Source organism: Panthera leo, chromosome C1 (genome assembly GCF_018350215.1).
Source record: "Panthera leo isolate Ple1 chromosome C1, P.leo_Ple1_pat1.1, whole genome shotgun sequence".
NCBI classification, from domain to species: Eukaryota; Metazoa; Chordata; class Mammalia; order Carnivora; family Felidae; genus Panthera; species Panthera leo.
The window spans coordinates 91,955,402-91,970,504 of NC_056686.1; the positions used below are offsets into that span (position 1 = coordinate 91,955,402).

The 15,103-nt window shown below is 39.8% G+C and overlaps 1 protein-coding gene across 1 annotated transcript; it reads right to left on the minus strand.

The window, feature by feature from the left end:
* Positions 1–219: 219 nt before the first annotated feature.
* Positions 220–14,696, minus strand: LOC122227503 (calcium-binding mitochondrial carrier protein SCaMC-1-like). Its single transcript, XM_042952055.1, has 2 exons — positions 14,405–14,696; positions 220–466 (listed from the first exon to the last, which is right to left on the minus strand). Exons 1-2 carry the CDS (start codon positions 14,582–14,584, stop codon positions 299–301), a joined length of 348 nt encoding a protein of 115 aa, XP_042807989.1. The 5' UTR covers positions 14,585–14,696; the 3' UTR covers positions 220–298.
* Positions 14,697–15,103: the final 407 nt, after the last annotated feature.

Sequence of the window (15,103 nt, forward strand, 5' to 3'; positions counted from 1 at the left end):
ACAGAATATGAAGCAGGCTCCAGGCTCTGAGCTGTCAGCACAGAGCCCGACGTGGGGCTAGAACTCATGGACCGCAAGATCATGACCTGAGCCGAAGTCGGCCGCCCAACCGACTGAGCCACCCAGGCGCCCCGGTGGTTGTTATTTTTGAAAGATAGTATGCAAATAAAAATTATATCATTTAAAAATATTCCTTAGAAGTAATAACAGTCAAACAAATGATGAATTAAATAAATGAGTTTTTAATAACCTTTCACAGAATCCAAATATCAAGGAATAAACCTTTACTAAACTGTAGTTAATTCTTGGCTACACATGTTTGCTCACTGTATAAGAACAAACCATCATTATTTGCATCCAAACTCTTAAAGTTCATCTTCATTGTCTTCTCATTATCTTTAAGGTACTGCATAAATGTGCCAAGGTTCAGCAGATTGCATGTGTTAATATCAACAGATTTTAATATCTGTAAGAGAAAAGAAATGTTATTAGAGACATGGATTCAGACAAGTTACATTACAAATTGTAGTGCTTAAACATTTGTACATTTATCTTAGGTAAATTAGAATTCTACCATAGATTATTGGTACATAAGTTTTAGAATAAAATTTCTAACACTGAAAACATAGAATCGTTTGGTATTGGAAATTTAAAGTGGTTTAGCAACTGACTAGTCTACTCTTCTACTCAACAGTCCTATTTGTATTCATTTACTCAGTAAATGCTTAAGAAAAAGAAATGAATCACATATAGCTTCTGGGAGTTTCCAAGATGTTTCCAAGAGCAGCATGGAGACCCTGAGCTTGTCTCATCCCTAAAATGCAACCAGATCAGCACAGAACCATTTTGAACACCTAGGAAATTGATCTGAGGATTAACACAACAATATGCATAACTTGAGCCACAAAACTTGTCAGGTATGTGGTGCAGAGAGGTGAAGTGGGGGAGAGAAAAGCCACAGAGGGTAGGGAGCTGTTTTTGCAAAGAGAGGACAAAGAAAGGGAAAGGGGGAGAGTGCAGTGCACCATGAGAGTGCAAGAAAACCACTCTCCCAAAAGTAGCTGGAAAGAAAGAAAGAGTGAAAACACTCGCAGGGGACTGAACAAGAAATCTGTTCCCCAAAACCATTGATAGGAAGAAAGAAGAGGGTTTCAATACCACCAGGATTCTATAAACAGTGGAATACAGAGCCTGAGGTTTCAGAGCTCAGTGCCTGGTGGTGGTCTGGTGAGGAGGTAGGACAAATCTCCAGGAGCAGGCAGCAGTGTCTAAGGGGTCCATATGCCACACAGGGAGAAGCAGTTCCCCTGCTTGGAGTGCATTTAGTGGAGGCCATACAGCCTCCCCACAGGCAAAGGTCCCAGCAGACCCTGGAGAGCAGCCACATTTGCTGGTATTGAGACAAAGACACTAGAGTGCAGTGAAATCTGGCACTGGCTGTGTGTTGTCGTTTGCTATAATCTATGAACCTCTGCCACTGCACAATCCCACTTCTGGGGGAAGCCAGCACCAGCCATTGCTCAATGAAACCCTTCCCCAGAAAGTTGGCACGGGTCCTAGCCACAAGGGTCGATAAAATGTAGGGTTTTGAAACCCAACCCCATCTCAGATAAGACTCTGGAGGGAGGTGCTGCCTGGTAGGCAAACAGCTTGGACATAGACAGAGTAGAGGTGAGGAGTAGATGGAGAACGAAGACAAAGGGGGAGTCCTTGATGACAGGTCAGTGTGAGTACAAAATTCCTGTGTCACAGACTAGGGAGCTAGGTAAAGCCATTCTCACCACAACCATGTGTGCATATGCACACACCTGCACTCCAAGCAGGGGAACCACTTCTCCCCATGTGGCACACAGACCCCTCCTTATTGGTCCACCCCAGTAAACTAAACAGTGCCACCTAGTGAAGAACAGAGCCATTACTCCAAGTCCCACCCAACTGCACCCTCCAAACACATCCCATAGAAAACCAACACAAGTCACTCCACCTGCTTAGTATATGGACTACAGAAGGCTTCATAGTTTCAGTTCTAGGGGAAACTGGATGTAACTTCATTCAGGTTTCATTTTGTTCACTTGTTCATTTATTTATTCATTTTATTTGCTTCTGTTTTTGCTTAAATTGTTTTCTTTTTTTCTTTTCTTCCTCATTCTTTGATACAGAAGAAGAAAATTTTATTTTTTTTACTTTTTTATTTTTTACACTTTTTTTACTCTATTTCATTTTATTCTTTTCTATTATATAATTTTTTTAATTAAAAAGTTTTTTTTACCTTCTTTTTTTTCTTTCCCTTTTTTCTCTATTCTATCAAGCTTCTTTCAACAAGCAGACCAAAACACACCTAGGATCTAGCTTCCTTTATTTGATCTTTCATCTTGTTTTTAATTTTTAATTTTTTACTTTATCAATTTTTTTCTTCCTCCAAAATGCAAAATGAAAGAATTCACCCCAAAAGAAAGAAAAGGAAGTAATGACAACCATGGACTTAATCAACACAGATATAAGATGTCTGAACTATAGTTTAGAACCATGATAATAAGAATACTAACTGAGGTTGAAAAGCATAGAATCCCTTTCTGTGGAGATAAGAGAAATAATATCTAGTGAGGACAAAATTAAAAATGCTATAACTGAGATGCAATCTCAAATGAATGCCGTGACAGCAAGGATGGATGAAGAAGAGCAATGAATCAGCAATTTGGAAGACAAGATTATGGAGAATAATGAAGTTGGAAAAAAAAAAGGGGGGGGGGACAAAGGCAAAAAAGCATGATACAATACTTAGAGAACTCAGTGACTTATTAAAAAGCAATAACATCTGAATCATAGGAGTCCCAGAGAAGGAAGAGAGAAAAAGAGGCAGAAGGTTTATGTGAGCAAATTATAGTGGAAAATGTTTCTAATCTGGGGAAGAACACATACTAAAATCCAAGAAGCACAGAGAACTCCCATTAGATTAAACAAAAACCGACTATCACCAAGGCATATCATAGACACCTTCACAAAATAAACAGACAAGGAAAGAGTTATGAAAGCAGAAAAGGGGAAAAAAGTCCTTAACCTGTAGGGGAAGACAAAACAGATTTGCGGCAGACCTATCCACAGAAACTTAGCAGGCCAGAAAGGAGTAGCAGGATATATTCAATCATTCAGTGCTGAATCAGAAGAATATGCAGCCAAGAATTCTTTATCCAGCAAGGGTGTGATTCAAAATAAAAGAAGAGATAAAGAATTTCCCAGACAAAGAAAAATTAAAGAAATTCGTGACCACTAAACCAGCCCTGGAAGAAATTTTAAGGGGAACTCTTTGAGTGGAGAAAAGTCAAAACAAAACAAAAAAGACCAAAAGCAACAAAGACTGGGAAGGACCAGAGAGCACCATCAGACACACCAATCTACAGGCAACACAATGGCACTAAATTCATCTTTCAGTACTCACTCTAAATGTCAATGGACTAAATGCTCCAATCAAAAGACATAGGGTATCAGAATGGATAGGAAAACAAGACCCATCTATATGCTACTTACAAGAGATTCATGTTAGATCTAAAGACACCTGTAGATTGAAAGTAATGGGATGGAGAACAATCTATCATGGTAATGGTCATCAAAAGAAAGCTGTGTACCCATGCTTATATCAGACAGACTATATTTTAAACTAAAGACTGTAACAAGAGATGAATAAGGGCATTATATCATCATTAAGGGGTCTATCCAACAAGAAGATCTAACAATTATAAATATTAATGCCACCAACATGGAAGAACCCAAATATATAAATCAACTAATCACACACATAAAGAATCTCATTGCTAATAATACCATAATAGTAGAGAACTTCAACACCCCCACTTACAGCAATGGACAGATCGTATAAGCAGAAAAGCAACAAGTAAACAATGGCTTTGAAGGACACACTGGACCAAATGGACTTAACAGATATATTCAGAACATTTCATCCTAAAGCAGCAGAATACACATTCTTCTCAAGTGCACATGGAACATTCTTCAGAATAGATCACATACTGGGTCACAAATCAGCCATCAACAAATACAAAAAAAATTCATATTTTTGGGACACGCTATGAAACTCAAAATCAACCATAAGAAAAAATGTGGAAAGACCATGAATACTTGGAGATTAAAGAACATCCTACTAAAGAATGAATGGGTTAATAAAAAAATTAAAGAGGAAATTTCAAAGTACATGGAAACCAATGAAAATAAAATCATAGCAACCCAAAAACTTCTGTGATGCAGCAAAGGCAGTCATAGGAGGGAAGTATACAGCAATCTAGGCCTTCCTAAAGAAGGAATAAAAGTCTCAAATACACAACCTAACCATACACTTCAAAGAGCTGGAAAAAAACAGCAAATAAAGCCCAAGACAAGCAGAAGGGAAATAATAAAAATTAGAGCAGAAACCAATGATTTCAAAATCTATTAAAACAGTAGAACAGATCAATGAAATCAGGAGCTGGTTCTATGAAAGAATTATAAACTCCTAGTCAGATTGATCAAAAAGAAAAAGGAAAGGACCCAAATAAATAAAATCAAAAAATTTAAAGAAGAGAGAACACAATCAACACTGCAGAAATACAAACAGTAATAAGAGAATGCTATGAGCAATTATATGCCAACAAATTGGGCAATCTGGAAGAAATGGACAAATCCCTAGAAACATATAAACTACCAAAACTGAAACAGGACAAAATAGAAAATATGAACAAACCTGTAACTAGTAAAGAATTGACTCAGTAATCAAAAATCTTCCAACAAACAAGAGTCCAGGGCCAGTTGGCTTTCCAGGGGAATTCTACCAAACATTTAAAGAAGACTTAACACCTATTATTTTGAAGCTGTTTCAAAAAATACAAAGGGAAAGAAAACTTCCAAACTCATCCTATGAGGCCACCATCACCTTGATTACAAAACCAGACAAACACCCCACTTAAAAGAACTACAGACCCATTTCCCTGATGAACATGGATGCAAAAATTCTCAATAACACACTAGCCAACCTGATCAAAAAATACATTAAAAGAATCATTCATCACGATCAAGTGAGATGTATTCCTGGGATACAGGGCTGGTTCAATATCTGCAAGTCAATCAGTGTGATACCTCACATCAATAGAAGAAAGGACAAGGCCCGCATGATCCTCCCAATAGATGCTGAAAAAGCTTTTGACAAAATACAGCATCCATTCTTGATAAAATACACTCAAGAAAGTAGGGATAGAAGGATCATACCTCAAGATCATAAAAGCCATATACGAAAGACCCAATGCTAATATCATCCTCAATGGGGAAAAACTGAGAGCTTTCCCTCTAAGGTCAGGAACACAACAAGGATGTCCACTCTCACCACTGTTATTCAGCATAGTGTTGGAAGTCCTAGCCTCAGCAATCAGACAACACAAAGAAATAAAAGGCATCCAAATTGGCAAGGAGAAGTCAAACTTTCACTCTTCGCAGATGACATGATACTCTATATGGAAAACCCAAAAGACTCCACCAAAAAAACTGCTAGAACTGATAGATGAATACAGCAAAGTTGCAGGATATAAAATCAATGTGCAGAAATCGGTTGCATTTCTATACACTGATAATGAAGCAGCAGAAAGAGAAATCAAGGAATCGATCCCATTCACAATTGCACAAAAAACCATAAAATACCTAGGAATAAACCTATACAAAGAGGTGAAAAGTCTATACATTAAAAGCTGTAGAGAGCCTATGAAAGAAACTGAAGAAGACACAAAATAGTGGAAAAACAGTCCATGCTGATGGATTGGAAGAACAAATATTGTTAAAATGTCGATACTTCCCGAAGCAATCTACATATTCAATGCAGTCCCTATCAAAATAACACAACCATTCTTCACAGAGCTAGAACAAACAATCCTAAAATTTGTATGGAACCAAAAAAGACCCCCAAATAACCAAAGCAATCCTGAAAAAGAAAACTGAGGCTGGAGACATCACAATCCCAAACTTCAAGCTGTATTACAAAGCTGTAATCATCAAGACAGTATGGTACTGGCATCAAAACAGACACTCAGATCAATGGAACAGAATAGAAAACTCATAAATGGACCCACAAACATATGGGCAACTAATCTTTGACAAAGCTGGAAAGAATATCCAATGGAATAAAGACAGTCTCTTCAGCAAATGGTGTTGGAAAACTGGATAGCGACATGCAGAAAAATGAACCTGGACCACTTTATTATACCATACACAAAAGCAACCTCAAAATGGATGAAAGACCTAAACATAAGACAGGAAGCCATCAAAGTCCTAGAGGACAAAACAGGCAAAAACCTCTTTCACGTTGGCTGCAGCAACTTCTTACTCAACATGTCTCCAGAGGCAAGGGAAACAAAAGCAAAAATGAACTACTGGGACCTCATCAAAATAAAAACCTTCTGCACAGTGAAAGAAACAATCAGCAAAACTAAAAGGCAACCAACAGAATGGGAGAAGACATTTGTGAAAGACATATCTGATAAAGGGTTTAGTATCCAAAATCTATAAAGAACTTATCAAACTCAACACCCAAAAAACAAATAATCCAGTGAAGAAATGGGCAAAAGATATGAATAGACACTTTTCCAAAGAAGATATCCAGATGGCTAACCGACACATGAAAAAATGCTTAACATCACTCATCATCAGAAAATACAAGTCAAAACCACAATGAGATGCCAACTCACACCTGTCAAAATGGCTGAAATTAACAACTCAGGCAACAACAGATGTTGGCAAGGATGTGTAGAAAGGGGAACCCTTTTGCACTGCTGGTGGAAATGCAAACTGGTGCAGCCACTCTGGAAAACAGGATGGAGTATCCTCAAAAAATTAAAAATAGAATTACCCTATGGCTCAGCAATTGCACTACTAGGTATTTATCCAAAGTATATAAAAATGCTGATTCAAAGGGGCACATGCACCCCAATGTTTATAGCAGCACTATTAACAATAGCCAAAGTATGGAAAGAGCCCAAATGTCCAAATGTCCATCGACGATGAATGGATAAAGATGATGTGGTGTATACACACACACACACACACACACACACACACACACACACACACACTCAATGGAATATTACTCGGCAATAAAAAGGAATGAAATCTTGCCCTTTGCAACAACATGCATAGAACTAGAGTGCATTATGCTATGTGAACTAAGTCAGAGAAAGACAAATATCATATGATTTCACTCATATATGGAATTTAAGATACAAAACAGTTGAATATAAGGGAAGGGAAGCAAAAATAATATAAAAACAGAGAGGGAGATAAATCATAAGAGACTCTTAAATACAGAGAACAAACTGAGGGTTGCTGGCAGGGTGTTGGGTGGAGTTTCAAAGGGCTGAAGGGGTGAGGAGCATTAAGAAGGACACTGGATAGGATGAGCACTGGGTGTTAAATGTAAGTAATAAATCACTAAACTGTCTTCCCGAAAAAAAAATTATCTTTGAATCCTCACAGAATGTTGCTAAATATTCATTTAGCAGTTAATAAAATAGCCTCTGCCCTCACAAAGTTTATAGGCTAACAGGGAAGACACCAAAGCCACTATGATAGAAAATGTTCAAGGGTCAATAGCCCAATTATAGAAGCAACCCAAGTTTCCATCGATAGACGAATAAAGAAGAAGTGGTATACTAATCTATCTATCTATCTATCTATCTATCTATCTATCTATCTATCTAAATATTACTTGGCCATAAAAAAGAATGAAATCTTGCCATCTGCAACAACATGGATGGATCCAGGGAGTATTATGCTAAGTGAAATAAGTCAGCTGGAGAAAGACAAGTACTATAGGATTTCACTCATATGTAAAATTTAGGAAACAAACAAAAAAAGGAGACAAATTAAAAAAACAGACTCTTAATTATAGAGAACGAAGGGGAGGTGGGTGGGGAATGGGTGAAATAGCTGAAGGGAATTAAGAGTTATCTTGATGAGCACTGGGTAATTATAGAATTGTCAAAGCACTATATTATACACTTGTAACTAATACAATGTTGTATATTTAAAAAAAAAACTACAGACTTCAAGCTATACTACAAAGCTATAATCATCAAGACAGTATGGTACTGGCACAAGAACAGACACTCAGATCAATGGAATAGGATAGAGAACCCAGAAATGGACCCACAAATGTATGGGCAACTAATCTTTGACAAAGCTGGAAAGAATATCCAATGGAATAAAGACAGTCTCTTCACCAAATGGGGCTGGGAAAACTGGACAGCGACATGCAGAAGAATGAACCTGGACCACTTTCTTACACCATACACAAAAATAAACTCAAAATGGATGAAAGACCTCAATGTAAGACAGGAAGTCATCAAAATCCTCAAGGAGAAAGCAGGCAAAAACTTCTTTGACCTTTCCCGCAGCAATTTCTTACTCAACACATTTCTGGAGGCAAGGGAAACAAAAGCAAAAACAAACTACTGGGACCTCATCAAAATAAAAACCTTCTGCACAGTGAAGGAAACAATCAGCAAAACTAAAAGGCAACTGACAGAATGGGAGAAGATATTTCCAAATGACATATCAGATAAAGGGTTAGTATCCAAAATCTACAAAGAACTTATCAAACTCAACACCCAAAAAAACAAATAATCCAGTGAAGAAATGGGCAAAAGACATGAATACACACTTTTCCAAAGAAGACATCCAGATGGCCAACCAACACGTGAAAAAATGCTTAACATCACTCATTATCAGGGAAATACAAATCAAAACCACATGGAGATACCACCTTACACCTGTCAGAATGGCAAACATTAACAACTCAGGCAACAACAGATGGGGAGGATGCAGAGAGGATCGCTTTTGCATTGTTGGTGGGAATGCAAGCTGGTGCAGCCACTCTGGAAAACAGTATGGAGGTTTCGCAAAAAACTAAAAATAGAACTACCCTATGACCCAGCCATTGCACTACTAGGCATTTACCCAAGGAATACAGGTGTGCTGTTTCAAAGGGACACATGCACCCCCATGTTTATAGCAGCACTATCAACAATAACCAAAGTATGGAAAAAGCCCCAATGTCCATCAATGGACGAATGGATAAAGAAGCTGTGGTATGTATATACAATGGAATATTGCTCGGCAATCAAAAAGAAGAAAATCTTGCCATTTGCAACTGCGTGGATGAAACCAGAGGGTATTATGCTAAGAGAAACTAGTGAGTCAGAGAAAGACAAAAATCATATGACTTCACTCATATGAGGACTTTAAGAGACAAAACAGATGAACATAAAGGAAGGGAAACAAAAATAATATAAAAACAGGGAGGGGGACAAAAGAGACTCATAAATATGGAGAACAAACTGAGGGTTGCTGGAGGGGGTGTGGGGGGGGGGGATGGGCTAAACGGGTAAGGGGCATTAAGGAACCTACTGAAATCATTGCTTCGCTATATACTAATTTGGATGTAAATTTAAAAAAATAAAGTTAAAAAATAAAAATAAAAATAAAATAAAATTAATTTTATGTCGGGGCACCTGAGTGACTCAGTCAACTGAGCATCCAACTTTAGCTCAGGTGATGATTTCACGGTTTGTGAGTTCGAGCCCCACATGGGGCTCACTACTGTCAGAGCAGAGCCTGCTTTGGAACCTCTCTCCCCCCTTCTCTCTCTGTCCTTCTCCCAATCATGCTTTCTCTCTCTCAAAAATGAATAAACATTTTTTTTAAAAAAAACTAAAACTCTTAGGAAATATGTCTACATATTTTATAAAATTCTTTTTTATGTTTATTTTTGAGAGAGAAAGATACAGAATGTGAATAGGGGAGGGGCAGAGAGATGGGGAGACACAGAATCTGAGCTGTCAGCATAGATCCTGATGCAGGGCTTGAACCCACAAACCACAAGATCATGACCTGAGCTGAAGTCATACACTTAACCTACTGAGCCACCCAGGCACCACTAAAATTCTTTTTTTTTTTAATTTTTTTCTTTAACATTTATTTATTATTGAGAGACAGAGAGACAGAGCATGAGAAGGGGAGGGGTAGAGAGAGGGGGAGACACAGAATCTGAAGTAGGCTTCAGATCTGTGCTGACTGCTCAGAGCCTGATGCGGAGCTCGAACTCACAAACTGCGAGATCATGACCTGAGCCGAAGTCAGTCGCTTAACCGACTGAGTCACCCAGGTGCCCCCTAAAATTCTTATTACAATAAATGTTTTATTAAAGAACAGAAATACTAATTACATCATAAAATATATCAAAAGAAAAAGAATGTTCAAGGTTCGGTGGGGAATAAAGATATGAGAGAAATCTTCATAGGAGTGACTCCACTTGAATATTTTAAAAATGTCTAGCAAAAGGTGAACAAAGATACAAAAGTCCGAGGGATGTAGCAGAGACCACTAGAATTCCACCAGAATTCTTTCTTGCCGATTTGGGCACACAGCTAGATTACATTTCTTAGTCTCCCTTGAAGTTAAACATGGTCATATGAGCAAGATTTCACCAATACAATAAGAGTGAAAGTAATGTGTACCACTTCTAGGCCTAGCTAACAAAATCCTCATATATATATATATATATATATATATATATATATATATATATATATGTAAGATTATAGTCTGTGTGTATATATGTATATATATGTGTGTGTGTGCATATATATATATATATATATATATATATGCCACAAGAAAAAAGGAATCCAGATCTTTGAATAACTGCAAGGTGGAAAACTGGAGAACTGCCCCATGAACCTCAACACGTACCAAGAAATCATCTTATAGGGGTGCTTGGCTGGCTCAGTCGGTAGACCATGCAACTCTCAATCTCAGGGTCATTAGTTCAAGCCCCATACTGGATATGGAACCTACTTTTAAAAAAAGGAATGAAGGAAGGGAGGGAGGGAGGGAGGGAGGGAGGGAAGGAGGGAGGGAGGGAAGGAAGAAATCGTCTTACATACCATGCTAAGAGGCTTGGACTTTCCCACTGACATTGTAAGCCCCAAAACAATCAGATGTACCTTTTAGAAGGGTCACAGGGTGGCAATGTGGAGGAAGAAATGGTGAGAGGAAAGGGCAAGAAGACTGATTATAAAACTGGTTATAGCAACTTAGGTGAGAGATGGTGGGAGCCTGGGCTTACCAGGAACAATAGGTATGGAGAAGAAAAGAACTTGTTATGAGATATACTAAGGAATTACATAGGACGCTGTGATTAACTGCATGTTGGGATAAAGAAAAAGGAATATAGAATGATTTGGTGGTGGAACACTTAACCAAAGCTATGATCATAGAGGGAAATGGAGAGACTCAGAAGCTGGGGATAGCTATCCATTTCTGAGTCACCCACACTAGGATGATAGTTGGAGCCTTGAAAAGTAATCTTGAAGCTCACCCACATTTGAGGGTTGAGTCAAAAGAGTCTATAAAGGGATCTGAAAAGCAACAGCCTGAGAGCTGAGACATAGTGCCAAAGGAGGAAATATAGGAGCCATCACCAGTGTTCCATGCTGAAGAAAGGCCAAACAAATAACTAGAAAGATCCCATGGGTGCATAATGCAGAAGTCCTTAGTGACCTTTCACAGAGGGAAAGAATGAAAGCAGAAACCTCACCACAGACAAGAGAAGGCAGAAAGCATAGACATAGCTTTGTCAAAGACCCAGACTACACACAGAGGAGAATGATAGGACAATGTCTGGGTGGGGGGGGCAGGGCCATGGGAGGATCATTGTTATTAGAGAGGAAGAGTTTGAAAATACGGGACAAAGAAAAGGAATTACAGAAGCTGTACTTTTCCTATTTGAAAGGAGATGGAGAGGACATGAAGTCGACAATGTACTGGAAGAACCAACTTTGAAAAGAAGAAATACCTCATTCCTTGGGACTATGGAAATGAAGTGATCAGGAATGTAAATAAAGGTAAGATTATAGTCTGTGTATCTGATTTATAGAGGCTTACTAGCAGCTTTAAGCTCAGGAAAGAAGTTTAAGCATTTTTCATTTGTTTGCTCATTAATCATCATAACAACCCTATGAGCTAGGTACTATTATTATCCTCATTTTACAGCTGAGGTAATTTTACAGGAGAGCCAGAAACCCGAAGGAACTTCTATTTACTCATTGACATACAAGGCATGTACAGCTACTGGAAGATGGGAGCAAGGAATGACAGGGGCTGTGGTTGGGGTAAGTCAGGGTTTCTCAAACTCGACACTATTGATATTCGGGACCAGATCATCTTTTGTTGTCCTGTGCATTATAGGATATTTAGCAACATCCCTGGACTTCATTCACTAGATGCTAGTATCACACACACACACACACACACACACACACACACACACACACACACATCCCCCACTGTCATGACCATCAGAAAAGTAAAAATTGCCAGATGTCCTTGAGGGGCAAAATCACTTCTAGTTGAGAACCACTGGGATAAATTGAATGAAGATAGAGCTGACACTGGTCAGTCTGACAAAACAGAGGACCCAGATCTTCATTGAGAAGGGAAATAGAATATTAAGATTCTGGGTCTGTATTAGAAGAAAAGCATAATGTCATGAGTTTCTTTTCTGGATAATGCAAAGTGAATGCAGCAAAAAACCTTGGACACAGAGAACGCAGTGAAATCAATACAATAGGTATATTATATATAATCAAAACCATCATCTGTGGTTGGGTAAGCCCCAGGGAACAAATCATCAATTTCTATGACAAAATGTGACATAGCATAATCAAGGGTATGTAGTTATCCCCTCATTTCTCTGGCATGCATTTTATAAACCCCGAGGATTATGGACTTAAGAATAAATGTTACTGTCCTGATTGTATGTTTTTCTGGACTCCATGTTGTGTGACCTCACATCCATTATTCAATTCAGGCCTACCAGATGGAAACTTATTAAATATTGTCATTTCCTCTTACTGAATTTAATTAAGCCTCCTCACAAGAAAAAGATTTCTACAAAACCTGGTGTCCCCTTCCCCTTTTCAAATGCATGTGCACATATATTCTTATGCTGCTGCTGGGCCTCATTGTGTCTTAGAGAAGCTTAAATTAAAGCAGCTTTTTTTTTTAACTCTAGTTGGTCAACTGGTTAAATGTACAGCTGTGGAAGTGAGGCTTCTTTGAAAACACAGAAGTCAGTATGGATACTGTCATTTGTTAAGCTTAATGATAAGTCCACACTCTAGTGAATGGTATATTGTTGTAGATTCTTCGGTATAGATTCTTTGGTAGTGCTAGAGTAAGCTGAAAATACATGGTTGTAATTCATGTGTTAGTATCAGAACATCTCCAGCTACAGCCTGCAGAGGAGCCAGTGCACACCCAGGAATGTCCCAGAAGGGCATGATGCAGCCCTGAGGCAGGGGCATTCTGGAGCAAACTGCCCTGCAGGCTGCATAGCCCAACCTATGGGGTGCCCTTGTAGGATGAGCCATCACAGGCCATCAAGGCAGATCCTTGGAGTTCCCAAAAGCTAACCAAATTTGAACACACGCCATCGGCATTTGGCTCAATGAGGGTTTTTGGTTAACGTTGCAATGATGCAAGCAGGCCTTTTAAGAGTTTTGATGGCTTGGCCCCCACTTAGGCAAGATGGTAAAGTCTTCAATATGTTTTACCATGGCAGGTCATTATTAGGACAAACTTGTGACAAGTGTTCCAACAGCTGGGCAGTTTTAAGCGAAGCAGCTCACACGGAAAGAATTTCTGAGCCCAGAGAGGAGTTCAGGAAGGGGTGAGGGGGTCTTCTTGTTGCATCCACGCGACTCCTGAAACAGAATGCTACGGGTACCAGTGACAGTTGCAACAAAGTTTATTACAATGAGAGGCAAGGCCGACCGATCGGGACCAACACTCTTGATAAGAGTGTGGCCGACCGATCAGACCAACACTCTTGATAAGAGTGTGGCCTCCAACAGCCGGGGTACAGAGTTTTTAAAGCCGATCACATCGTTTTATCATTATCTGGGAACAGAACAGAGAAACCGTTTCTAGATGAGTTAGAAATAGTTGCCAGATGAGTCAGAAACAGTTATCGAATGAGGTGATTATTTTAGACTTTCTGCCGCTAAGTTGCAACCAGTGGATCTCTTTGACCTTGTCTCTGACGCTCTTTTTTGAGGTTTTGTTTCCTTCATTGGTAAAGCCTGATTCACAAGAGTATGAAGTATGATTTACAAGAGTAAAAGTAAGGCTGTTATCTTTTGACCTTCAGTGTCAGAACAAAGTTGTTATCTTTCAAGCTAAGTGTTAGCTTTACAGTACAATTTAACCCTTACATTCTCCGTCCCCACCCCCAGTCCCAGCCCCACCGACACCTCCTAATGGCTCCAGAGGACCTGCAGCCCTGTACAGTATGTGGCCTGAACGCATCACGGCCCACCTCCTCGTCCTGGCCCACAGGGATGCCCATAGCTTCCAGTGCTTTTTGCAGTTCTGTGATGTCCACCATCCCGTCCCCGTGATGGTTCAGTTTGTGGAAGAGCTCTTCAAAAAGGCGGTCGGGTTCCTCCTCCTGCCCAGCCACGGTGGGCAACAGAAAGCCCCGTACTCGGCGCAGCATGCTGACACAGCGCTAAGGGTACCCTGAAAAGTGGGAAAGCCCCACCCTCAGGCTGAGCTGCCGCCAGTACGGGCGTCAGGGAGCCTCAGAGGCAGCGTGCAGCAACGGACCCTGGAACGCATGGGCTCCCAAGTCTCTGGGTTTGGAGCAAGTGGGCCAGGACGGTTCCCGCCTGTCCGGCAACAGCCCTGGTTCTGGATTTGATTTTGCCAGTCTTGGCTGGGGGAAAGCAGCTTAGGACCGCCCCCCCTTTTCCCCCCTAGATTAATGTTTGGCCAGGGATTCCCAGACAGTATTTTTGTTTTATGTTTTATTTGTTTTTGAGAGAGACCAAGAGAGAGCCCGAGCAGGGGAGGGGCAGAGAGAGAGAATGGAAAGGGGGCTCTGCGCTGACAGCAGGGAGCCCAATGTGGGTCTCTAACCCAGGAACCATGAGATCATAACCTGAACTGAAGTGGGTTCCTTAACGTACTGAGCCACCCAGGTGTCCCCCCAGACAGCATATTCTCAATTCAAACT

Bases quoted from the DNA above. Each gene is read 5' to 3' on its own strand.
- LOC122227503 (XM_042952055.1), bottom strand. From the start codon at position 14,584: ATGCTGCGCCGAGTACGGGGCTTTCTGTTGCCCACCGTGGCTGGGCAG. The intron at 467-14,404 runs GTGGGCCGTGAT...TTTCTCTTACAG, and splicing joins CTGTGGGCCAGGACGAGGAG to ATATTAAAATCTGTTGATAT.